Here is a 27,691-nt window from a genome sequence, read left to right as displayed (position 1 = left end):
GTGTGGCTTCCGTCGCTCAGCTCAGCCTCCGTCCTGAGACCCACCCAGCCTGTTGTGGGGAGCTGTTCTTTATTTTTACTGTTGTGTAGGACTCTGCTGCTGCTACTGCTGCTAAGTCGCTTCAGTCGTGTCCGACTCTGTGCGACCCCATAGACGGCAGCCCACCAGGCTCCCGTCCCTGGGATTCTCCAGGCAAGGACACTGGAGTGGGTTGCCATTTCCTTCTCCAATGCATGAAAGTAAAAAGTGAAAGTGAAGTCGCTGAGTCGTGTCCAACTCTCAGTGACCCCATGGACTGCAGCCTACCAGGCTCCTCCGTCCATGGGATTTTCCAGGCAAGAGTACTGGAGTGGGACGCCATTGCCTTCTCCTATGTAGGACTCTACCGCATGACTATTTTATAGTCTTTTAAAAGCCACTGATGAACACTGGCTCTTCTAAATTTTGGCTCTTACAATCTATTGGCTGTTTGGATTGTTTCTCTTATGACATGCCTGTTAAAAGGTTTTATTTTTGTTATTTTTTAAAACCTACAGACTTTTTTCTTACTAATGTAGGATATTTACAAATCTTTTCATGTGCTTGTTGTCTTGAGATGTCTTTCCTTATCCTGAGGCTATTATCTCCTATTTTCAGTAAGATACCTGGAACTGAATTTTAGACAGGATGTGAGTCAGAGGCCTGATCACCTTTCTTGTACATGGATATTAATTATTCCAGCACATCTTCCTCACTATACTGTCTTTAATCACAGGTGAAGTGTCCATACAAATATGTTTCAAAACCCTATTCTGTTCCACTAAGCTCATTTTTAGCACAGTATCATTAATTTAAGAAAGTTAACTTTATCACAAACCTTGGTCCTCTTAGCTCGATCAGTAGCGGCCCCGTCTTTTCTATATGGAATTGGTAAATGGGGTTATTTTTGTGAGTCTCTTGGAAATTTCCACATCCTCCGGCACTCTGACCACTCCACTTTCCATTAATCTAATAAAACAAAGCCTTCGTATTAACAAAACTTCACATTCTAGAATTCTGCTTTAAAGACAATAAAATTCCTCTGCGCCTTTAAAAAGAAAAAAGGCAGCTCTCCAAGGAGGTTCCATCGTCTGTCTCTTCAGTGTGACTCTCCAATCAGCCCGACCACCTTGCTGTCTCAGCCCTGTCTCCACCCCCCGTCTTCCAGTCCTCCCTGCCAAGGATTCCCCCTCAAATCCTCTTGCCCACGTCCAGCCCACCCTGTAGAATCAGTCTCAAATGCTGCGTAAAAGGTTCCTGCACGCCGCCGTCCCTGCTGACCAAGGTCTGCACGCATCTTCTTTCTCTGAATTCAGCTTTTCCCCACAGGATCACTCTGAGCTCACTGAAGTTCGTGTGTCCCAACCCGGACTGGAGACTATACTTACAGTCAAATCCTACAATGTTTTTACTTTGTAAGAAACTGTTAAATGTGAAAGAAAAAAAAGGGACTTCTAAGACTTCAATGAGACTGTGACCCAAGGAAAAAAATCTCTTTTACCTGTTTTGATACAGTGTACGGGGAAGGAATCTTTGAAAAAGTAAAGCTGCATGCTGAGTATACCTAGAGTGAAAAAAAAAAATTATTATAGTGATACAATGTATACTTACATTTTAGAATGTTCTGGAAGACTAAGAAATCAGCTGGGGTAGTTGACAGCCCCAATTCTGTGGGCCTCCTGTATCAGGACTGCAGGTGGGTGGCCAGGGTGCTTATCTTGGCTCCGCTGCCACCAACCGAGGCTCGGGACACACCACAACCCCCCAGGCCTTGGCTTCTGCATCTTAAGAAAGCAGCTCCCCAGTGTCCCTTTCATCACTAAGAATCTATTCCTTTGAGCTTCTTTACTAAGTTACGGCAAACAAATCTATGAAGAAGATAATTACAATGACCTTCCCAGTTACATGAGAGCAATATGTTTATAGGCAGTAAATTTCCTTTCACTAAGTTCAAGGTTTTCTTTTTTAAGTCAATAAAAGTATTATGAAGACTAAAGGAGATTTTATTGCTCTGTGAGTTTACTGGTCCAATATACCACACTGCCTCGGGAGTAAACCACTACTCTAAAACCTAAAATATTCATTCAAAATGTCATTCAAAATAAAAACATTTTGTTACTGTTCAAAAACATTATTTTCTGCATGAATCACCGTCATAATTTAACAAAACTGTTATACAGATAAATACACACTCAGCAGTGTATAAAGGTCAATCTTCATAAATAAGCCTTTTGTAGGTAACCTCACAAGCAGAGGCGCTACTGCTCTCTATCACCACTCTGTCGAGCTGGCTTACTTACCCGTACTGTGTAATGGATGGTGTTCTGCTTTTCATACTGGGAAACCACTAGCGTAAAGGTGTGGGTCCCCGGAGTGGTCAGCTTTATCTTAGTCAGATAGTGAGGGCTGTTAATCCGAATCCCATCAATGTATGGAGGTGGGTCAGCTGCGAATAAACAAGTGGGTTTACAGAAGATGGGACTTTACTCTCTGTAGTTTTTAAGTTTTATGGTTGACGGTAGGAAAAATAATTAAATGGATGGACATCCCCTTAATTCTGTGTTTAAAATACAATGGTATTAAAGAATTACAATTTCAATTTAAAACTTTAAACAACTTAAAACTTGAAAATTAAATAATTTCTAATACACAGAAAGCAATCTTTTTGGAACACATTCAACGAGGTATATGATAATCCCTGCTATTTGCCTGTGTCTTATTTTTCTCTCCTGGCAGAGGATTTTAAAATCAACATTAACTTCTTTTTTCCTTTTGAGAAAATTTTTTAAAAAGACACAAAGAAGTATATAAACACGTTATCTATATCCTCTAGCACTCAGGATTCAATTATCCTTTTTTGTCACACTAGTTTCTTTGTAAAACAGTTCCTTTAACCACCACCATTAAGTCTTATTCCATTCCACGCTGATGGATTTGATGGGCATCTTTGCGGACTTTTACACACACAGAGACACACACACACACTCGTGACTAAAGAAACAAGCGGTGTGTGTCCTGTTCTGCACCTCATTTCTCACTCAGGCTTTTGGGATCCGTGTTGGTCTACACAGGTTCACTCCTTTCAAATCTGCATGTGCAACAGCACACGCCATCATGTGAGGCGGACACACTGTGTCTATGCTTCCCCATCTAGGTGTCCAGATGATGTGGAGATCTGGTTTATTTCCAGGATTTTGCTGCTACAGGCAATGCTGCCTGAGATATTCTTTGACAGGCTCATGAGTCAAGGCTGATAGAATAAAGTCATTTCATGCATCTCAATTAAGTCATTTAAGATCAATGCTATATTGCTGATATTATTTAGAAACACTGAATATTGATAATGTAACTTGTAGAAAAAATTTTAGTATCTCAAACATAGTAAGTCTCTTGTGCTTAGAGGTGGTGCGGTCTAGTGTGAGGGGGAAAAGGACTGGCACGTCTGTGATCCAGAACAGTCTGACCTATGTCTCAATTTACTTTTCTGTCGGGTGGAGAACAGTCCAATTTACTTCCAAGTATCGTGATCAAAATAAAACTGTAAACCAGAAAGTGCCCTGGAGTGGCAAAGTCGTTCTGTATAAGAGAGGAAGGAAACTGTTTTTTTAAAAATCCAAGCACAAAGAGTAACAAGTTCTTTGAAATTTCAAAGCCGTGTAACACGTTAACGCTAGGATCGTAACTCACAACCTTTGTGTTTTGGATGTATAATGACCAACATGGAAAATGTGGCTTGTTTAACTTGATGTTTATCACTGGACCGACTGTGTGTCGTGCCCACCCCAGAGAACCTCAGGATACCCTCGGTGCAGGGGGGGAAGAAGGCCACCTTTTCCTAAGATCAAGCAAAATGAAACTCAACAAAACCACTTCTGACCCCACCTTAGCCATCCGTGCCTGCTCCTCCACTTCTGACCCCACGTTAGCCATCTGCGCCTGCTCCTCCACTTCTGACCCCACCTTAGCCATCCGCGCCTGCTCCTCCACATGGCCTTCTTGAGAGAGCCTCACCTCAGGCCCGCCCGATCCTTTCCCCTGGGATCCCAGCCCACCTGTGGCCACTCTGTCCCTGTCAAGGTCAAAGATGCTGCCGGGCCGCTAAGCCCACCTGTCTCTAATCTAATCTCAGTAGGTTACAGCAACGGGAGAGCTAACAGGGATCTCAAATCTAACGAGACCCAAAGTTAACTTCTGCTCCACTCCACGGCAGATCTGCTCCCTGCCTGGCTACCGCATCGCAGTCAGCGTTACACCTTTCTGCTTCTCAGGCCAAAAATACAGGCGTCGTCCTGGACTCCTGCCACTCCCCACTAACCCAGCAAGTCCTGACAATCCTAACCAAATGCAAACCTATCCCCTCCTCATCCCCACTTTACCACCACAAGTTCAAACCACCGTCGCTTCTCACAGAAATAAAAATCACCTAATTGGGTTCTCTGCTTCCATTTTTTGTCCCCTCAAATATATTCTACAAAGAATTTTCTTAAAAAGAAAACACATACACACATGAGATAATGTCATTTTCCTGAGACCCTCCAAAGATTTCCATCATGCTTGGAGCAAAATTCCGACCCTTTCCTGGGCTGGGCGGACGGAACCTCACGTGATCTAGGCCTGCATACATCTGACCACTTCTGACACCACACTGCCCAGGCCTCCGAGTCTTCCTTCTCTTCCCAGAAAACATCCATGCTTGGCCCATGTTAGGGTCCTTGCACTGGCTGTTTCCTCTGCTTGCGATGCTCTTACCTCTGTCTTTGCACAAATGACTCCTGTTCGTCATTCAGAGTTTCTCTTCCTCCTTCTCAAAAGGCCTTCCACGGCCACCCAACCAAAGTGAACAAGCAGTCATGAACACCCTATGTTACTTCTTTCTACACAGGTGTCAGTATTAAGCTTTTTTCTGTCTCCTAAACTAGAATATAAACCAGTAGTTCCTACCACGCAGTAAATGATAAAAAATTTTCTTTTGACGTGAAAGCAAAATGGTCTCAACACAGTAAGTCAATGCCTTAGGGGAAGATTCACTGTATCTGGCAGGAAGGTTATCACAGAGGAAATAACATAAACTGGATCTTAACCACATTCATTATAAAGAATAGAGGAAAAGGAATATGCGGGAAGAGGCCAGGGAGAAGAGACTCTTGGTGGAAGAACTGAGAGAGAAGAGGGCAACACGGGCGTGATGTGTTCAGGAGCAGCCAGACCTGCGCCGAGGGTGCCTTAAGGAGAAGGCCGGAGTATAAAAAGCCTCAGACATCTCACTCAAGAGCCTGGACCTTATCCAAGAGTCCACAGAAAACCACAGATTTTCTGATCAGAGAAAAAGATAGGATTTACATTTTAGAAATAAAGCTCTGACAGCAATGTGCGACGAGAGTGCAGAAATTCCAAATTCCTGAGGTCTCTAAATTTAAAAAAATAACACACACAAGTAGTATAAATAGCCACACATCTGTGTGAGCGGTTTCTATTAGTCTTATCAGCATAATTATTAATTTATTTGTATTACCTACACAAAATTTGTCATTTTTCAAATTAACCACACAAATAGAATTTTAGTGTTTGTTTGAATGTCTGTTTACTAAACATACCTGGGTAATAAACTTTTTTCCCATCAGTCTTGTATACAACCATTGTGATAAATTCTCGATTATTTGCAAAATCATCCTAAAAGCACAAAGAATTCAATATGGTTAGGAAAATCGACTCACTATGTTCCTGTGTGTGTGTGTGTAGGTGAGGAGGAGATTATTTCTAAGTTTAAGAGCATTTCCGTTTAGTGTTATAAAATATGTCAATTAAACTGTAATTTCAGTATATGAGCATGCTGTATGAAGCAATGTACTACAAAAACACTCTAAAAACCATTAAAATTATGGTTACCCTTTATAAAACCAGGCCTAATGCATCAGCATTTCCAAAACCCCTTTAGCATATTTCTATGTTAATATTCTTAAGATCTAAAGTGTATATAATTAACACTAAAACTCTCACTAGAAAGCACAGACCCCCTCTTGCTGTTCTTCATACATGATTTCTGAAAGAGATTCGACGTGTATAATTGTAAATTATCAATTTCCTTTGAGGAAAACGTTCATTCATCTAAGGAAACACTGTTTTTGAGCCACTCATATAAAGGAAACAGGCTGGTGGCCAAGTTGCGTAACTCGCTCACGTTGGTCTAACTGTTTGAAAGAATGTCTGCGTGGGATGTAAGGAGGGTACCAGTACCTTGTCCGTTATGTGCCTACTAAGCAAAACCCAGACCGCGGCGCCCCCCTGTGGACACTGCACCTCCAACTTGTACTGGGGGTTGTTGGCCAGGCTGTAGGCGTCCTTCACCGGTCCTTGCTTAGCGTCCCAAGTACTAAGAGACAACATCGGCAAGGAGGTCGCAGTTAAACTTCTCACAGAGCTAAGCTGAGACGCTATTTTAAAAAGTTTTGCTTCAAATACAATCAGGTTATAAGGTTTCATTGTTTTCTTTTGGCGCAATCAAGAAGCATACGAAGAGTGACTATTACATGGCAGTTCTCTATGCATGCGGTGTGCTTAGTCACTCAGTCATGTCCGACTCGCTGTGACCCCATGGACTGCAGCCCGCCAGGCTCCTCTGTCCATGGGGATTCCCCAGGCAAGAACACTGGAGTAGGTTGCCATGCCCTCCTCTAGGGGCTCTTCCCAACCCAGGGATGGAACCCAGGTCTCCCACATTGCGGGCAGATTCTTTACCAGCTGAGCCCCCAGGGAAGCCCAGGAACACCCGAGTGGGTAACCAATCCCTTCTCCAGTGGGTCTTCCCAACCCGGGAAATGAACCGGGGTCTCCTGCATGGCAGGCAGGTTCTTTGCTAGCTCAGCTACTAGGGAAGCCCTCTGTGGGCGTGATAAAACGAGAATACTAGTCTTCCCAAATAATTTCATTTTAAATGAAAAAAGGGACACTACTATGAAGCATATTTTGAAATGTGCAAAAAAGTTACCTGTGAATACATGTTGATTCTTTAAAAAGACCTGGATTCCAACTCAAGTAAATTACATCATAATACTGGCAGAGATCATCCCACGAAATCCAAAATATCCCTAAAAATTAGATGTCTTTGTTAGTCTGAAAAGACCTGACTGACTCGTCAGCTGAGTACATTTTACACTGTTAAAGCATGTTAAACACGTATTATTAGACTAAAAAGTTATTTACCATTGTCTATTTTCTGAGCTGTTCGAGGATCAAAGTTTAAGTACTTTTGCAATTCTGGGGTCCAGTTTTTCACATCATTTTCACTGTATCTTCCTTTCCAACGTAAATGACTCCAAGGATTTTTCAGTTGGATAAATCGAAGCCCCTATTAAAAAAGCCAGGAGATAACAAAGTTATAAAACAGTTTTACCCTATTTTTATTAGGTATATCATTCTCCAAGTGAGGATGCAGTTTGAATCTGAAATTACTATTCTTTAATCAGCACTTGACTGAGTCCCATATCCGATCAGAAGCTGTAAACGGCTACCTATCTCTAGAGGTACGCTATCTGTCCCTAATCACTACTCACTCGTGGTCAGAGATGATTAAGTTTACAAATCAGCTCCTTAGTCACAGTAGTCACAGTAAGAGCTCAAGGACCAAGCGTCCTGGGAGCTAGGTATCACACTGCACGGGCACAGAATGTTTCATCCGGGCAGGAAGTGCCTCTGGGCCAGGCTGCCCTAGAGCGTGAGGTGTCTCCTGTCCTCTCAAGGCCTCCTCTGCTCTGGCCTGCAGGTTCCCAGGGCCCCGCCCCCACGCCTGGCCCGCCCCGCCCCCACGCCTGGCCCTCCCCGGCCCTGCTCTCGGCCCCGCCAGCGGCCCGCACTCGGTCCCCACCCTGAAGGCCTCTGCTCACGCTGCCCCGCTCCTGGCGGGCCCTCGGGTCCCCTCTGACTGCTCTGCTTTCGGATGCTCTTTAGCACCCTCCTCTGCACACAGGCCTTCTCCGGCTCTGGCAAGGGGGGGCTGCTCTCCAGGCGCAGTGCACAGCCTCTCACGGTGGGGGCTTCTCCTGGTGCAGAGCTCGAGCCCTGGAGCGCGGGGGCTTCCGCAGTCGCAGTGTGTGGGCTCAGCTGCTGCGTTTCCAGGCCCCACAGCACAAGTGCAGTAGCTGCGGCGCAGGAGCTGCCCCGCGGCATGCAGCCTCTCCCCAGACCAGGGGTCAGACCTGCGTCTCCTGCACTGGCAGGCGGACTCTGTACCACTGAGGCCACCAGGGAAGCCCCTTCTCATTTTAATTGCTACCTCTCCTTTAAAGTTCTCAGGGCTAACAATCTGTATTACGTTAGTTTACAACAAACAATATCCTATCTTGCATCATTTCCTACTTCTAATGCAGGAGTCTCGTCTCCCCAATGCAACTATAAAAAATCCTTGAAATGGTTAACGTTATTATCCTGTTTCAGAAGTCTCTACTGAGTTTACAGAACACCATATACGCTCAATAAATACTGGGTGTGTCTACAGAGTTGATCATATTGACTCAGAAGAACAAAAGAGCGTGTAAATCCAAAAGATCTGTCTTATTTCAAGGAGTCAACTTAGAAACTTGCATTCTTTTTCTAATGATGTCACAAACCAAACAATTTGGAAGATATTTAAAAACACACACACATACACACATTTCTTTGCCATTTTAAACGTGGCAAATCATGGCCTGGGATAGATGTGATTTTTGGACATAAATCAAACTAATTTCTCTAAGGCCGCATTCCCGGGAAGCTCAGCAGCACAATTTCTGTTCTTAGTCTCTTCTGTATCATTTGTGCCTCACCTGCCCCTGCCACACATCAGCCAACAAATGCTGAACTCCTTTCTGACGCAAGAAACCTATTTCTACATGAGCAGGACATCTCTTTATTCCAGGACTTCATCACTCTTTAACGTAAGGAGTATTAAGGAGTAAAAAGTATAAACAGGAATTGCTGCTAAGCTTCAGAGGAAGGTCCCAGGTATCACTGACATTCAAGGGCACGAAGGCACAGCTGCAAATTTTGTTTGGATAGAAAACCAGCAATTCAGAGGAACCTGAATGGGGGAATAAAATGCTAGAGAACTAAGAAAGTAATCAGGTTTATGATGAAACATTCCATGTCCAGGTATTTCCAAGTGGCAGCAAAGGAAAAGCCTCAGGGATCCCTTCAGAAGATCTGTCTGAGTTTAAAGACAGCAGCTTAAAATGGAGATGTACCATCAAAACAGACTATGGAATATTACCCCAAGGAGACAAAAATATTACTCAAACAAGGATAACTGAGACTACAGTGAAGATCGTAAAATACATAAGAGGTTTGAGGCAGTCAAACAAAAGGATAACACTTTCACTCAAGTATTAATATGAAAATATCACTAAGTAAAGAAAGTCACAAATGATGTAACATTGGGAGCAGCTTTAGTCAAAGAGGAGGCAAATCGGCATGAAGGAGTTCTGGAGAAAAAAGCCTGAATGGATCAATAGGGAAGGATTTTGAAATAGAAAAGGTATCTCAAAACTGATAGCACAAATCACATAAAAATGATGAACCCAGGGAATTCTTTCAATCTGTACCCAAAGATCATAAAGAAAGGCCCGTAAATGCGAACACAGATGATGAAGCCTTTCGGAAGAGATCAACCCTGACTACAAAGAGACCACATAGACAAAGGAGAGGGCGACAGGCAGGGAGGCCGGGGCCCCGGCGGCCGGAGGAAGCAAACTGCGAGGGGCAGAGTTCTTCTCCTTCTCTGCACAAAATCAAGAGGCGTCTTCTAATTCTGTGCTGAGGGCACCTGGTTCCGCCTTGAGCTAACCAATGTTTTTCTCACGGAAATGTTTTTAAGCTATTCATGAAGCTGTGTGTTTGCTTTGGAAACTGCCTTTCTTCAAGATAGTTCCACCTAAGACTAACTTTTTTCCTTTTCTCAAACCTTGGACTGATGATGGCTCAATAAACCAGCATTCCTGTCCATTGATTTATGGCCAGGGGATGACACACCTCTGCCATCCTATCTCAAAAATGCGTATTGTGGGAGAGGGGCCTGGTGAAACTCTCTCAGCCTCGAGAAGTCTCTTGTCTGATTAACGGCTTGCTAAGAGACATAAAACAGGTTGCTAAAAACCAGCACTCTTTCTGTCCCCTTCTGATGTCTGTCAGAAGCTATATACTTTAATAAAACTTCGCTATACCAAAAGCTCCAAGTAGTCATGCTTCATCTCTGAACTCGGATTGAAATCCTCTCCTCCAGAGATCATGAATTCCGGCATAACATGGGGCTCACAGCAGCAACCTTTCAAAAGGAAACCGGAGCCAATTCCATCATGTGAGAAGCCTGCTCAGGCTGGTTGTGTTTCTGCTCAGTAACTTTCATAGCATTTTGACGTGAATGTGAGTGTTATCACGGTAAAGAAACCCATCACCAGGCCACACTTCACTCCGTCTTCACACGCTCCAAAGTGCCTTAATCATGGGACACAGCCTGACCCATCAACACGCCAGCACCAGCTCTAGGCACCCCCCGGGCTGCTCAGACAGCTGCTCTGGGACCTGACTGTGCCCACCTGTGGCTGGCAGCCTGTGTGTGAGGCAGGGCCTGGCATCCAACTGGGCTCGTGGTAGTCAGCCCCTCAGAGGGGCCCATGCAACCCGTAGAGGGCACTGCTCGGGCACCGAGCTTGGCTGAGCGGAGGGGCGTGCCACCGGGCCCCCAGAACGTCTCCTCCACAGGGACGTCTCCACTTCTCCAAGACCAAGAAACCCAAGTGACATAGTTAACACATAAAAACAAAAACAAAACGAGGCAGAAAGAGGCAAAAGAAGAAAATGTCCCCAGTGAAGGAAGAAAGAAACCCCAGAAGAAGAACTAAGCAATCGACCTGATAAAGAGTTCAAGGTAATGATCATTAAGATGTTCAGTGAATTCAGAAGAATGCATGAACACAGTGAGATGTTTAATAAATAGTTAGAGAATACAAAAAAGAAACAAGCAGCTGAGGAATACAATAGTGGGAATAAAAAGCACATACTAGAAGGAATCAGTGCTGGATCAGATGGTACAGAGGAATGGATCACTGAGATGGGAGACAGAGAAGCGGGAACTGCCCTAGCTGGAGAAAGAAAAGCATTTTTAAAAATGAGGATACTTTAAGAGACTTCTGGGACAACATCAAGCATATTGACCTATCATTCCTATCACAGGGGTCTGAGAAGGAGAAGAGAGAAAGGGGTAGAGAACTTAAAGGTCCACACCAAGATACACTGCAATTAAAATAGGACACATTACTGGCAAAGAGAAAATCTTAAAATCAGCAAGAGAAGAGCAAGGAAATTCCCATATGACCATCAGCCGACTTGTAGCATAAACCTTGCAGGTCAGAAGGGAAAGGCACAACATATTAAAAGTACTGAAAGAAAAAAAAGCCTACAGCCAAGAATACTCTACCAAGTAAGGTTATCATTTAGATTTGAGAAAAAGGTAAGACAGTTTCACAGATAAACAAAAGCTAAGAGTTCAGCCCTACTAAACCCACTTTACATCTCTAGGCACATCTCTGAGTGAAAAAGAAAAGGCCATAACCAGAAAATTACAAAAGGAAAAATCTTATTGGTAAACGTAGGCGTACAATAAAGGGGGCTTCCCTGGTGGCTCAGATGGGAAAGAATCTGCCTGCAATGCAGGAGACCAGGGTTCGATCCCTGGGTTGGGAAGATCCCCCAGGAGAAGGAAATGGCAACTTACTCCAGCAGCCCTGCCTGGAGAATCCCATGGACATGGGAGCCCAGTGGGCTACAGTCCATGGGGTCACAAAGAGTCGGACATGACTGAATAATTCACACACACAAACACACACACACACACACACACACACACACACACACACAAACACTACACAGAGTAAAGCCAGTAGATAAATTACTTATAAAGCTAGTAGAAAGGTTAATAAATAAAAGCAGCAAAATCATCTATATCCACACTATGTATGGTTAAGGGATACATACATAACTTAAAAGTATGGTAAGAGATACATACATGCCAACAAAGGTTTGTCTAGTCAAAGCTATGTTTTTTTTTCAGTAGTCATGTATGGATGTGAGAGTTGGACTATAAAGAAAGCTGAGTGCCGAAGAATTGATGCTTCTGAACTGTGGTGTTGGAGAAAACTCTTGAGAGTCCCTTGGACTGCAAGGAGATCTAGCCAGTCCATCCTAAAGGAGATCAGTCCTGAATATTCACTGGAAGGACTGATTCCAAAGCTGAAACTCCAATACTTTGGCCACCTGATGCGAAGAACTGACTCACTAGAAAAGATCCTGATGCTGGGACACTGAAGGCGGGAGGAGAAGGGGATGACAGAGGTCGAGATGACTGGATGGCGTCACTGACTCGATGGTCATGAGTTTGAGCAAGCTCTGGGAGTTGGTGATGGACAGGGAAGTCTGGTGTGCTGCAGTCCATGGGGTCACAAAGAGTCAGACACAACTGAGCAACTGAACTGAACTGAAGGGACACATAAAACAAAAAGATGTAAAATGCGATGCCAGAAACATGGAATGTGGACAGTGTCAGTAAGAACGCATAGTTGTCAGAACGCATCTGAACTTAAAAGGACATGAACTTAAAACAATCATGTGTAAATGTATGCATATGCACACACGCATGATACATATGCATTGTTATACGCACACCTCGGGGCTTCCCAGGTGGCACTAGTAGTGAAGAATCTGCTTGTCAATTCAGGAGACATAAGAGACATGGGTTCAATCCCTAGGTCAGGAAGATCCCCTGGAGGAGGAAACGGCACCCCACTATGGGATTCCTGCCAGGAGAATCCCACGGACAGAGGAGCCTGGCAGGCTACAGTCCATGGGGTCACAGAGAGTCAGACATGACTGAGTGAGCCCAGCATAGAGCACACAAACCTCATGGTAACCACAAGTCAAAAATCTCTAATAGACACACAGAGAAAAGACAAGGAAGGAATCCACTAAAGATAGTCATCAATTATAATGAAAGAGAACAAAAGAAGAAAGGAACCAAAGAAAACTATAAAAATAACCCTAAACGATGACCAAATACCTATGAATAATTACTTTAAATGTAAACAGACTAAATCAGAAGACATACAGTGAATAAAGGAAATAAAAATAAATAATAAAAAAATAAAGAAAACAAGACCCATATAAATGCTGCCTATAGAGACTCAGTTCAGATCTAAAGACACACACAGACTCCAAGTGAGGGTATGGAAAAAGGTATTCCATGTAAATGGAAACAAAAAGAAAGCTGGGATAGCGATACTTTGTATCAGACAAAATAGAGTTTAAAACAAAGACTGTAACAAGAGACAATGGATCAATCCAAGAAAAGATACAATTTTAAATACATATGCATCCAACATAAGAGCACCCAAATACATAAAGCAAATATTAACAGACATAATGGGAAAAATGAACAGTAACACAATATTACTAGGAGGTAGTAACACGCCACTTGTATCAATGGATAAATCACCTAGGCAGAAAAATCATCATTAAGAAAACCACTTATCTTACACATTAGACCCAATGGACTTAATAGATATCTACAGAACATCCCATTCCCAAACAGCAGAATACACATCCTTTCCAAGGGCACATAGAACATTCTCCAAGACAAATCACGCATCAGGCCTCAAAACAAGTCTCAAAAAATTTAAAAAGACTGAAACCACATCAAACATCTTTTCTGACCACAAGAATCCAAGACTAGAAATCAACCACAAGAAAGAACTGCAAAAACCACAAACATATAGGAGCTAAGCAACTAATAGGTCACTGAAGAAGTCAAAGATGAAATTTAAAAACATCTTGAGATAAATAAAAATGGAAACACAACAATCACAATCAGCAAAAGCAATTCTAAAAGGGAAGTTTATAGTGATATAAGACTACCTCAGAAATAAAGAAAAACCTCAAACACCTAACTTTATACCTAAAGGAACTAGAAAAAAAAAAACCAACAAAACCCGTAAGTTAGTAGAAGGAAAGAAATCATACAGAAGAGAGCAGAAATAAATGAAATAGAAACTAAAAAAAAAAGAAAGAAAGAAAAGTGAAACTAAGACCTGGTTTGTTGAAAATATAAACAAAATTGACAAATTTTTAATTAAGCTAATCAAGGAAGACAGCCCAAATAAGTCAAATAAGAAATAAGAAAGAAGTTACAACTGACATCACAGAAGCACAAATGATCATAAGAAGTTACTACAAACAATTAGACAGCAGTGAAATGGACAACCTGGAAGAAATGGATAAATTCCTAGAAACATACGATCTCTCAAAATGGAATCAGCAAGAAACATTAAGACATGAACCAATCAACTACCAGTGATGAAGCTGAACCAGTAATTTACAAACTCTCAACAAACAAAGTCCAGGACCAGATAGTTTTATGGGTGAATTCTATTGAATGTTTAAAGAAGAATTAACATCTATCTTTCTCAAAGTATTCCAAAGAGCTGAAAATGAAGGAATGCTTCCAAACTCATTCTCAAAGACCAGCATTTCAGATACGAAAACTAAAAATACCATACGAAAAGAAAACCACAGGCCAGTATCACTGATGAATATAAGATGCAAAAATCCTCAACAAAATATTAGCAGACCAAACCCAACAATACATTAAAAGGTCACACACCACGATCAAGTGGGATTTATCCCATGGATGCAAGGACAATTCAACATTTGCAAATCAATCAAGGGGTAACATCACATAAGCAAACTGAAGAATAAAAATCATATGGTCATTCCTATAAAGGCAGAAGAAGCTTTAACAAAATTCAACATCTGTTTATGATAAAAACTCTCAACAAAGTGGGTACAGAGGGACCATAACATAATAAAGGCCATATATGACAAGCCTACAGCTAACTTCATACTGAACAGTGAAAAACTGAAAACATCGCCTCTAAGATCAGGAACAAGATAAGATGTCCACTCCTGCCACTTTTATTCAGAGTCCTAGCCACAGCAACTAGACAAGCAAAATAAAGAAAGGGAACCCAAATTGTTAAGTAAGAAACAGAACTGTCACTGTTTGCACAAGACATGATACTATACACAGAAAATCCTGAAGATGCCACCAAAAAGCTATTAGAACTACTAAGTGAATTTGGTAAAGCTATAGGATACAAAATTAATATACAGTAATCTGTTATGCTTCTATACACTAACAACAATCAGGGAAATTAAGAAAATAGCTTCATTTCCAATCGCAAGAAAAATAATAAAGTATTAAGGAACAAAACGGAAGGGAAAGACCTACACTCTGAAAACTGTGAGACACGGATGCAAGAAATGAAAGATGACACAAACAAATGGGAGGCGACATCATGCTCAGACTGAAGAACTAATGTTGTTAAAGTGCCCACACAACCCAAGGCAGCCTACAGATTCACTACAATCCCTGCTGAAATACCAATGACAATTCCCCCAGAACTAGAACAAATAACTAAAACTGGTGCAGAAACACAAGAGACCCCAAAGAGCCAAAACAATCTTGAGAAAGAAAAACAAAGCTATGAAGTCTCACAATTCTCTGATTTCAAACCGTACTACAAAGCTACAGTACTCCAAACAATATGGTACAAGCACAAAAACAGGCACATATATCAGTGCAACAGTACCGAGCCCAGAGATAAACCCACACTTATAACTAACTTATGACAAAGGAGTCAAAAATACACAGAGGTAAAGAAAGTTTCTTCAATAAATAGTGTTAGGAAACCTGGACAGTTACATGTTAAAAAAAAGAAGCAGGAACAATATCTTACACCATATACAAAAATAAACTCAAAATGGATTTAAAGACTTCAACCTAAGTCCTAAAACCATTAAACTCCTAGAGGAAGACATAAGCAGTATGGTCCTTGGAAGTATTTTTATATCTGTGTCCTCAGACAAGGGAAACAAAAGCAAAAACAAACAAATAATGTTATATCAAACTACAAAACTTTGCAAGGTGAAGGAAATTATCAACAAAATGAAAAGGCCACCGACTGAATGGGAGAAAATATTTGCAAATAATGTATCTGATAAGGGGATAATATCCAAAGCATACAAAGAATTCATACAGCTCAACATGAGAAAAATAGAACCTAATTTTAAATATGGGCAAAGGACTTGCTCATTCATTTTTTCCAAAGAAGATACACAGATGGCCAACACATATATGAAAGGATACTCAACATCACTAATCAGGAAAATGTAAACGGAATCCACAATGGGGTATCATTTTATACCTGTCAGAACAGCTACAGCAAAAAAGACAACAGATAACAAACGTTGGCAAGGATGTAAAGAAATGCACTTTCGGTGGGAATGTGAAATGGGTGTAGGCATTATGAAAACAGTATGGGGACCCCCCAAAAATTAAAAACAGAACTGCCATATGATCAAGCAATTTCACTTCTGGGCATTTGTCCATAGAAAATAAAAACACTAATCTGAAAAACACAAATGCACACCAACGTTCACTGCAACATTATATACAAGAGCCAAGATACGGAAGCAACTTGTGTCCACTGATGGATGAATGGATAAAGAAAAAGAACTGGTAGACATATACACAATGAAATGTTAGCCATTAAAAAAGAATGAAATCTTGCCGTTTGTCTTGGATCTTGGGGGTATTATGCTAAGTGAAACTGTTAGAGAAAGAAAAATACCGTATGATTTCACTTATGTGTAGAATCTAAAAAACAAAGCCAGTGAGCAAAGAGTATAGAAACAGATTCACAGATACAGGAGAAAAACGGGCGGCTGCCTGAGTGGGATGGGGAGAGGGGGCCGTGAGTAAAGCAGGCGAGGCAGACAAAGAGGCACAAACGGCCAGCTACAAAATAAACAGGCTGTGGGGAGGAAATGTTCAGCGCCGGGGCTACAGTCAATAACACCGTGATGACTTCGCATGGGGACAGATGGTGACTGACTGTGGCGACTGTTTTGTGATGTACGGAACCATCACATCACCGTGCTCTCCACCACCCAGGGCTGCACATCTATCACACCTCGATTTAAAATAAAGTATAAAAAACACAAGCAACCTTTATCATTATACAATAACCGACACGCCAAATTGATACTGTGTGAATAATGCTACTGATTCTTAACAAGGCTATTATTTGAGAAGCTTACTTCACCGAGATTCAATAACTTTTTAATGCTTTGTTTTCAAGTCAAACCACAGGTACCTGTTTTTCTCTTAAATATGTTATTTTCCCAGTTTCTCCTAAACAATCAGAACAAATACTTATTGCTTGAAGTAAATGATGTATCTTTACAGAAATTTTTCTCACATTCAAGCTTACTTTCATACTGTTTCATTGTCTAAATTTAAATCTCTTGCCAGATACATTCATTAACATCTATTTCAAAGGATATTCTAACAGTAAAATTATTATTAAATAATAGCAACTGTTATTCCCAATGTTTTACTTGGTTTTTGTGGCAAGATACATTCCTAAACAAACACAGATATTTCAGTTTATTTCACATAAATTAAAAAATTTTTTTTCGTTATGCAGTCAATTTTTACACCACTTTTAAAGGGAGAGACAATTCTATACAGGATGGTTAGTGGTACAGCAGTGGCTTTAAGACCATAAATTTTTAAATGCTGCAGCACATCTCTACTGCCTTGATGATTCATATAGTTCCATGTGCCACATGAGAAAATCAATTTAAAAACACAGTAGTACCCTGTTCTTGGTGATTGATCACTACTTCTTTCTGTAAGTTTAAGCAGGAAAACTGACTATACAGCTAGTTAAACTTTTCAGTAACTAGACAGCTTAGTTTCTATACCATCAGGGAAAGAGAGCTCTTTCCTTAATGAGGTTTATATTTTCTAATCTATCGTACAGACATATTTTTCAATGAAAAAAACTAACCAATAACACGAGAAGTAATAAAGTCAATGTGCCAATATCAGAACACAGAGAAAGGGTCTGAAAAAGGCCTCCTAGAGCAAGGGCTGCTAGGAAGACACTTGCAAACCCACTGGCATGTTCCTTATTCATAGGTATCCTCTTATTTTTCGTCCGAGCACAAGTATTCACTGAAGGCTCTACCGTCTGACACTGTGTCTGAGCACCAAAGCCAACAGACAGCCCAGAGCCTCGAGGGACATGTGTTCACCTCAACCCTAAAAAAAGAGGCGTACAGCGTTCCCGTCCCACTGTCAACGTCTGTACTGCCACTGTCTTTCCATTTCCCACCTTTTTATTCATCGTCTCCAATGGGAGAGGCAGAGGTCAAGCTTAATGTAATAGGCAGAATGGTTTTCAAACTCGGTCTAAATCTTGACTTCTCAGTATTTAAAAAGCTCATATGTTATTTGGAATGCTTCCAATGTCTTACTAGCAAACAAGAAAAGCAAGGGAAATGAAACGTGAGGCGGAACCTTGAATTCTCTGATGTCCAGCACAGCGTATGCGTGTGTGGGGACCAGGCCCCACTTCTCGCCTTCAGCCTCGGTCATTACTCCAGTGGACGCAGTGATGAGGACATCTCCTTTGTGAAATCTGGAATGAGCCCAACAGATCAACAACCAGAGGTGAACACATCCGGACCTCAGATTACACCATCTTTCCTTTCATCTTGTGGTTTACATCAAAATTTCCACCAAGTGGAAATCTTTTCTAAAACAGGCTATTTTCAACACCCACCAGAGAAGTACAGTTTTATTTTATAGCAAATCAGAAAAAACTATCACATTTATTTCTTTTCCCTCTCAGGTTTAGACAAACTAATTCTCAGAAACCTATCATTGAAGAAAAATAAATGCTAAATTTTCAAATGACTTACAAACAAAGGTGAAGACGGAAAATACCAAATGCATTTTTCCCAAAGCTGTGTAATTTTATTCGTCAAATCACTGAGCTTTCTGGTTTCAAGACTGAATGTGTATTACTGTACAGACAGTTTTCCAGCTCTTCACATGGATGATCCATTTAAGGCTTAAGCTATCTTTATGTTCTCACCCTCCTCTTTTCCCACCTTCCTTCAAATTGGTAAGTACTCAGGAAGTACAAAATAGTCTTTCCAATATTCCTTTATCCAAATGTTCTGGATTATCTACCATCTGGATTAACCGCAAGCATCACCGAGGGCTGGCTGGAGCGAGTGCATCAAGTGAATATTCTAAAAACACAACTTCCCTAATAACTGAGAAGGACAGCCTCTGCAGTATCCATTCTCAACAAGACATGAAGTTTTTAAATGGCCTCTTTTAGTACAAAAGAGAGAGAGAGAGAGAAGTGTTTACCTTTGGTAAAGCATTCGGAAAGAATTATCCTTGCTGAAAGTCTGGCTGTCTGAATGCATGGCAATCCTTTCTGGTATCCACCCAGTCAGGGCATGAAGATCAATGTTCTGCAACATAAACCCAGTCAGGACTGTCACTGTGGTTTTCAGGATCTTAAATATAAGTCCCCAGGGTACGCTATTAAATCTCACTGATCTGATACGATGATTCTGATAGGAATAATTCAGAAGGGAGTAAGTTTTTTCTATCTGTATGAATCTCTTGTATGTTTGTGCTCAGACGTGTCCGACTCTTTGCGACCCTGCGGACTGTAGCCCGCCAGGCTCCTTGGTCCATGGGATTTTCCAGGCAAAAATACTGGAGTGGGTTGCTATTTCCCTCTCCAGGGATAATAAATCTTTTACTATTGGGTGCGTTGCATTTTCCTCTTCAGAAAAATAAACCTCTTACTTAACTCAAATTCCCACCTGGATTTAAGCACAAACCTGTCATTTCCTCACACTCTCCGCTGCTTTTCCAGAATACATTTACTGATATATCTGATGAAAACTCAAAACATTTAATAGAAAAAACTGCTTTGATGATGATGATGACAGTTGCATTTATGCTCATTCCCTCTCTAAGCTGATTCTGTAAATCAACAGGCAATGGATTAGAAAGCTAAACTAAAAATATTTGAAAGCGAAAGTGAAGTCGCTCAGTCGTGTCCGACTCTTTGTGACCCCATGGACTGTAGCCCACCAGGCTCCTCCATCCATGGGATTCTTCAGGCAAGAACACTGGAGTGGGTTGCCATTTCCTTCTCCAGGGGATCTTCCCAACCTAGGGATTGAACCCGGGTCTCCCGCCTTGTAGGCAGATGCTTTACCATCTGAGCCACCAGGGAAGCATTTGAAGGACAGAGCAATTGAACATGGAGACTGGGAAGAAATTTTTTAACATCCTTCTACCTTTAAGGCTATGGTTTTTCCAGTGGTCATGTATGGATGTGAGAGTTGGACTGTGAAGAAAGCTGAGTGCCAAAGAATTGATGTTTTTGAACTGTGGTGTTGGAGAAGACTTTTGAGAGTCCCTTGGACTGCAAGGAGATCCAACCAGTCCACTCTAAAGGAGACCAGTCCTGGGTATTCTTTGGAAGGAATGATACTAAAGCTGAAACTCCAATACTTTGGCCACCTAATGCGAAGAGTTGACTCATTGGAAAAGACTCTGATGCTGGGAGGGATCGGGGGCAGGAGGAGAAGGGGATGACAGAGGATGAGATGGCTGGATGGCATCACGGACTCGATGGACGTGAGTCTGAGTGAATTCCAGGAGTTGGTGATGGACAGGGAGGCCTGGCGTGCTGTGATTCATGGGGTCACAAAGAGTCGGACACGACTGAGCAACTGAACTGAACTGAACCTTTAACTATGACCTATACATTCTTTGACTAGCATTATAAGTAGCAGCAGCAGCAGGAGGCCAGGCACTGGGCTAGTATACTAACCAGGTATGAGTAACAGGTGATTTGCATATATTTACCTTATTTAACCTTTACAGTTTTTGAGAGGTGGGTATTATCCTCATGTTACAGACAAGCAAAGAAGCTAAGAAAGGGTAAACACCTTTTCTAAGGCTATAGGCTGATTAGCGTTATAATTTAAAGTCATGCTAGTCTGAATAATTTCTCGTGTAAGGCTGTAGTTGACAACTAAAGGACACTGTAGTGAACACTACAGATAAAGTTGTGCTAAGGTTGGGATAAACTAACCCCAAAGTCCTTGAGCCTGAATTTATTAAAAAAAAAAAAAACAAAACACAGAAGGATGACAATATGACTCATCCCTTAGATTTGCAGAGGGTTCTCTGGAAAGGTACACTACATTTATGTGGCCCTGTATCCAACCAGAACAGTAGACACATACACTTTAGGCTTTCCTGAATACTAAATCTATACAACATGCAAATAATCTTGTAAAACAAAACATGCACTCCCATAATAACTACTGATCAATATTTTTCAGGGGCTGATAATGTTTTCATTTAAGCCAAATACATCATCTACAATCTTTCAAACTGAGAATAATCATATTAGGTAGCATAAGCCCGTGTCTGGATCACCTTCTTACTTACTGAATTGGATCCTGGGAAATCATACCCTCCCATGACCTTCATGTATGCCTTTTCTATGAGAGAAACCCATAATTCACTTTTGTTGTTAGAATAGGAACAGAGCAATTCTCCTTTGTGATCAACAGGTAACTGGTCATCAATTATCACCTGGAGAAAGAGAACATTAGTTTCCTTGGGTGGTACAAAATATCTTAAACCCTTTTTTATCAAAAAACTTCCATACCTCTTATACTGATAAAATAAAAGGCATGCTATGTCAATTACTAAGATAATGGTAGTTTCATATTTCTGGAAACTGATCAATTATAAAATGTTTTGTGATGCCTTTCTTAAGGTTTACAATTTAATCTCCCTCTCAGGTATTAACTTGGAGCTAATTGGTTGGAAAATGTTATGGATCTACCAACAAAATTATTACAGATTCTAGAAATGTACTTTATATCTAAAATAATTTACAAAAGGGCCTCTTACTATTAAGGTAAATAAAAATAGTACCCTAAATCTGCAAAAAGATTCATGCTATACTTAGTAGTAAAACATTATGGCTAACTAATACATTTAAATAATACAGAAGCATAGAAGTAATCACCACAAACATGCAGCCTCTAATTCACATTATAAAGTGATTTGGGAATTAAGAGGATAAAAAGAATTTTGATTTATTAATAGAAAAACTATGCAACTGCATTTTGAAAGATTCTTTAAACCAGAGATTATTTACAAATTATAGTTCAGAAAAACCATTCTCAATAATTCTGTTTAGTCCTTCAGAAATTAGCTAGAGCAGTCATTCTGAAAGGTTGTTCTCAGACAGCATCACCTAGAAACCTGTTAGATATGCAAATTCTAGCCCTTCTGCAGACCTACTGAATCAGATGCTTTGGGGGTAGAGCCCAAGAATCTTTTTTAACAAGCACTGCAAATGATTCAGTGCACCCTAAAGTTTGATTCTTATTCAACTAGAGAGTAACTTCTAAGCTTCCCACACTAAAATCAGTATGGAATCTTGTTTAAATGTGTATTCTGATTCAGCAGGTCCAGGATGAGGGCCAAGTTCAGAAATTCTAACAAATTCCTTTGTGCATGAATGCTAAGTCACTTCAGTCGTGTCCGACTCTTTGCAATGCTATGGACTGTAGCCCCCCTGGGCTCCTCTGTCCATGGGACTCTTCAGGCAAAAATAATTGAATGGGTTGCCATGCTCTCCTCCACGGATCTTCCCGACCCAGATAATCAAACCCATGTCTCTTATGTCTCCTAAATTGGCAGGTGAGTTCTTTACCTCTAGCACCACCTGGGAAGCCCCACAAAATTCCCAAGTGATACTAATGTTGATCCTTGGACTTAATGAGTTGACAGGAGCTAGAGAATCCTAACAATACAAGGCCCTTACAACATGGTTCAGAATCCTTAAAGAAAGATTTGCAATTTAAAACTATGTACATATTTCACAAAGGAAAACAATATTAAAAGTGTCTTAACATCTCGATTTACACACACAAACTGTTCTAATGGACTGTCTAATGGACACACTGTGTCTGATATCTTTTTAATCAAAAAGGTAATTAATGACCACCAGATTAAAATTCATTTTAAGCATAAGCAATCATTAGCTCAATGCTACTTCTTGGAGCTTTCTATAAATTTTTCCAAACTCATTTTTTAAAAGACTTTATGCCTGCCACAATTTTTTATTTTTAATTATTATTGATGATGTTATTGGTAGTAATATGTATAATATCACAGAGTCAAAATAAACTAAACTGACTTTTTAAATGTTTACATAAATAACATTTCTTAATGACTGTACTCAAGATTCAAAGGTAGGGAAGAGAGAAGGGGTTGATATGGAGAGAAACGTTATTCACCTTTCTGGGGACACCATTGAGGTGAAGTTTTACCATATACTTTCCACAAGGATTGTACTCTGGCTCACCATCCTTATTCTGAGGGTAAATTATGCTTTAGTAAGGGAAAGAAATGGTGAAATACCAACATTAATATTCAATATAAACTATGCAGAATATTAATTTTATTTAGACATATGCTATTGTCTTAGTAATTTTACAAAAATAAATGTAAGAATATTTGTCTATAATAGACCTGTAATGGAAAAAGAATTTCACCTCAAAGTTTTTATTTAATATAAATAAATGAAGACAGTATCTTACGAGATCATACATTTCATAATATTCTGAAAAATGCTCTTTTTAATTATATCCTCTAATAAATTTTCTAGTAAGTGGATATACTTTAAACTAGTTAAAATAATCTACTATTGGCTCTAAAACATAAAGAGACCATTTCAGTTAACCACAACTAAAGAAACTATAACTCTGACAGATAAAGTTAGATAAATAGACAGATAAAATTATCTAGTAAGATACTCATAGAAACTATCAATATCAATTTTCTTTCTCAAACTGCGTAAGATTTATTTACAAGCTCTGTTTATCCAAGATGGCAAATGACTTGAAACTAAGGTCTGTATCTATTTACCTTTGTTCTTTCAGGACTTAACATAACAAAAACAACTCAGGAAAAGCTGTACAAAAAAATTATAATGCTTAATTTTTATAATGAATAATTTTAAGCTAATAAAACTTCCAAAAATTGAAAGAAAAAGTATTTCATAGTAACATTTCAGTACATTGTTCTAGCCAACAAAAATGTTATATATATATTATGTTATACTATATTACAGACCTATATGTTGTATTATATGTTTTATATTAATGTCTTATGTAACCCATTAAAAACATTATCTCAATAAATGATGTAAAAATTTGAGACATTTTTCAATAGATTTCTTTTCTGTGTTAAGTTTTCAAACTCTGATCCATTTCACACTTATAGCCTGTCCAAATTCAGACTAGCTCACTTCAAGTGTGTAATATCCACATGTGACTTGTGGCTACTATATAGTACAGTCAAATTATAAATATGATACGGTTTTAATTTGACCAATCTCATTTATTTCATTTATATTATTTTAACTATATGTGCATATGTTCTTAGATTGTCTTAGCAAATCCCTCCACACTCCCAAACCATCTGCTTGACACACAAAGGCCGTAACAGTGCTAAGTGATATGCCCTTTCTGTGCAGACAAAACCTAAGCTTCTATTTCCAAGTAAGAGACAATTCCATGAAAAGGGGTAAAGGGACAAATATAAAATCTTACCTTGTAATCAACTTCTTATTAAATCGTCTCTCATAAGCTGCACTGATAGCCAGTGATGCCACGAAAGAACAATCTGATACTATTGTCTGTTAATAAGAATTATTAATACATCCATTTACTCATGCAATTTCAACATTACCACAATATTTAAGGATTGCATCTAGAGCCTTTTATACTAAATATCTTGAGTGCTGCTTGAATAGCAAAATAATAAATAGAAATGCCATAGTGCCGACTAATACATATTTTGTTTGTACAAATCCCTGGAAAAACAAGTATTTCAATTAAGTTACTTTAGAATAATTAAATATGCATGATGTATTTTTAATGAATAAAAGCATATTCAATTGAATTACACTTTTTAATGACAAACAATTATAAGCATTTTTTAAAAATTGGTTAATAAAAAATTATAAGCATTTAAAAAGTTGGTTAATTACAATATGACAAATTAAAATCAATACGCACATCAAAAAATTTGAATCACAGTATTTTAGGAGCATTATTTTCATACTAATGTGAAAAAAATCTATGACTTCAGGGCTAATGTGTCATTAATAAAGTTTACAATCAAGTCACAGAGTTGTTCTGCCACTGAAGTGTTTTAAATAAGCCCAATACCTTTTTATCTTTTCTATTTATTCTCTCATCAAGCATAAAATTCAGATTCTCAATTATTCTCATCTGCAAGCATATATCAATAGGGTGCACAAAAATCTATTTAACTGTTCAAGAGTTATTACATCTCAGTATGTCTAAGTCAAATGCAAAATGAATAATTTTTCCAATCATACTAATGAATCTGAATAAATAAAAATCTAAAAAAAAGGGCAAATGTATATTCAAATTACTTTAAAATGTTAGCTTTTCACATAAAATTATACAAAATAAATGTTTACCTGCTTTATGCTGAAACTAGACACAGTATAAATCATCGTAGGATTGTTGGTGAGGTCTTCTGGTCGTACCCATTTAGAAAATGTAGCTTTTTGTTTAGGTGATAATGGTAACTTGCCACATCTATCACTGAGGTGATAATAAAAATTTAATAATAAAATTAACCTTAAAAAATGACTTAAAAACAAGATTAAATTTCCCAGAGAATTTTTTTTGGTATAGTGATCACAGCTATACAGTGAATTCTAAAAAAACTCTCTGGTCAAATTTGGCTTTTTATATTTGACTTTGAATCCAATCTGATCATCCACCTCAATTTAAAAAAAAGGTACACAGACAACTGACAACAGAAGAGCAATTAAACACTTTTATATTTATCTTAAGAATATACCTTAAAAGTTAAATTTAGCACGGTTATATTCAAGAAATTCAGTTTCAATAAAATGGAGCCATTTGATTCATTCAAGAAAAGCAAGGAAGCTACAGATCTTTATGTCGGCTCTTGACAAACGCATCTCTGCAGGACTAATAATGAGAATACCTAGCTACTGAGTAATACACAGGTGGCAACCGTGGTAAAGAATCCGCCTGCCAATGCAGGAGATGCAAGAGACGTGGGTTTGATACCTGGGTCAAGAATATCCCCTGGAGTAAGAAATGGCAACCCACTCCAGTATTCCTGCCCAGAGCATTTCATGGACAGAGGGGCCTGGCAGGCTACAATCCATGGGGTCACAAAGAGTCAGACACGACTGAGCACGTACCCACAGACTAAACATGTGCTGGGCATCACACAAAATATTTTACATATCTTATTCATTTGACCTTCAAAACATTTTATTAGAGCAAATTTTTTAGAAAAAGTTTTAAGTGATCAATCTGTGACACTGCTGAGCTAAGACATAGAAGGAAGGGTATCAGATACCCAGGTCTTTGGTACCAAACCCAGCATCTTATCCATTACTCTCTACTCAAAATGTGTAGGGAATACATGCGAAGTCAGTTCAGTTCAGTCGCTCAGTCGTGTCCGACTCTTTGCGACCCCATGAATCGCAGCACGCCAGGCCTCCCTGTCCATCACCAACTCCCAGAGTTCACTCAGACTCACGTCCATCGAGTCCGTGATGCCATCCAGCCATCTCATCCTGGGTCATCCCCTTCTCCTCCTGCCCCCAATCCCTCCCAGCATCAGTCTTTTCCAATGAGTCAACTCTTCGCATGAGGTGGCCAAAGTACTGGAGCTTCAGCTTTAGCATCATTCCTTCCAAAGAAATCCCAGGGTTGATCTCCTTCAGAATGGACTGGTTGGATCTCCTTGCAGTCCAAGGGACTCTCAAGAGTCTTCTCCAACACCACACTTTAAAAGCATCAATTCTTCGGCACTCAGCCTTCTTCATAGTCGAACTCTCACATCCATACATGACCACAGGAAAAACCATAGCCTTGACTAGACAGACCTTAGTCGGCAAAGTAATGTCTCTGCTTTTGAATATGCTATCTAGGTTGGTCATAAGTTTTCTTCCAAGGAGTAAGCGTCTTTTAATTTCATGGCTGCAGTCACCATCTGCAGTGATTTTGGAGCCCCCCAAAAATAAAGTATGACACTGTTTCTACTGTTTCCCCGTCTATTTCCCATGAAGTGATGGGACCAGAATCCACGTGAAGTATCTCTCTATAATTAATGTACAGCACAAAAGTTTAAGTCTGCCGTTCTTCAAAGTGCTTCCAGAGCAAGGGCAACAAGCCTGGTTTTGAAAGATTTATAGGATGATATAAGGTGAATGCCACGCAACCTGAAAAAAAATGTTTTTTTTAAAAGCAGAATGTTGACAGACATTAGGAAAAAGAGGGTTTTGCGGTGATGTGTGATCTGAAAACTCCTGGCTGAAGTATTTTTTCTTTTTTTCCATTGGAAGGACACCTCTAAACCTTTAGTAAGCCAGTATTTGCTGGAAATCTCTTAGAGCATAATATGGTATATAACACTTCTCAAACTTTTTTGATGATCACCTCATACATCTCATAGAACCACTAGCATTCCAGGCAGCAATTTGTACCCGTGTAGTGTCGGGACCTGACTGGTAACATACAGTGAGCTGAATGAATTTAGAAGAATTCAAGAACCGCCATCACAAAAGTTTGAGGAGAAAAAATAAGGCTGACTCACATC

At 39.8% G+C, this 27,691-nt stretch overlaps 1 protein-coding gene across 5 annotated transcripts in view; it reads right to left on the bottom strand.

Moving 5' to 3' along the window:
• Positions 1-27,691, bottom strand: part of CAPN7 (calpain 7) — a 49,220-nt gene that overhangs the window by 2,480 nt on the left and 19,049 nt on the right. For 2 of the 5 annotated variants that reach the window (XM_068988103.1, XM_068988186.1), the window contains 13 exons: positions 25,524-25,650; positions 24,625-24,710; positions 23,308-23,401; positions 21,440-21,586; positions 19,325-19,431; positions 18,461-18,581; positions 7,219-7,363; positions 7,004-7,103; positions 6,253-6,388; positions 5,613-5,688; positions 2,319-2,464; positions 1,520-1,582; positions 857-987 (listed from right to left, as the gene is read on the bottom strand). In XM_068988103.1, coding sequence (XP_068844204.1) covers positions 857-987; positions 1,520-1,582; positions 2,319-2,464; positions 5,613-5,688; positions 6,253-6,388; positions 7,004-7,103; positions 7,219-7,363; positions 18,461-18,581; positions 19,325-19,431; positions 21,440-21,586; positions 23,308-23,401; positions 24,625-24,710; positions 25,524-25,650 — 1,479 coding nt within the window. The remainder of the gene's footprint in view (positions 1-856; positions 988-1,519; positions 1,583-2,318; positions 2,465-5,612; positions 5,689-6,252; positions 6,389-7,003; positions 7,104-7,218; positions 7,364-18,460; positions 18,582-19,324; positions 19,432-21,439; positions 21,587-23,307; positions 23,402-24,624; positions 24,711-25,523; positions 25,651-27,691) is intronic. The other 3 variants (XM_068988274.1, XM_068988448.1, XM_068988359.1) reach the window with 2 other exon arrangements.

The sequence above is a fragment of the Capricornis sumatraensis genome, chromosome 1 (genome assembly GCF_032405125.1).
Source record: "Capricornis sumatraensis isolate serow.1 chromosome 1, serow.2, whole genome shotgun sequence".
NCBI classification, from domain to species: Eukaryota; Metazoa; Chordata; class Mammalia; order Artiodactyla; family Bovidae; genus Capricornis; species Capricornis sumatraensis.
The sequence above is the reverse complement of the archived record's forward strand: the minus strand, read 5'-3'. Positions and strand labels throughout refer to the sequence as shown.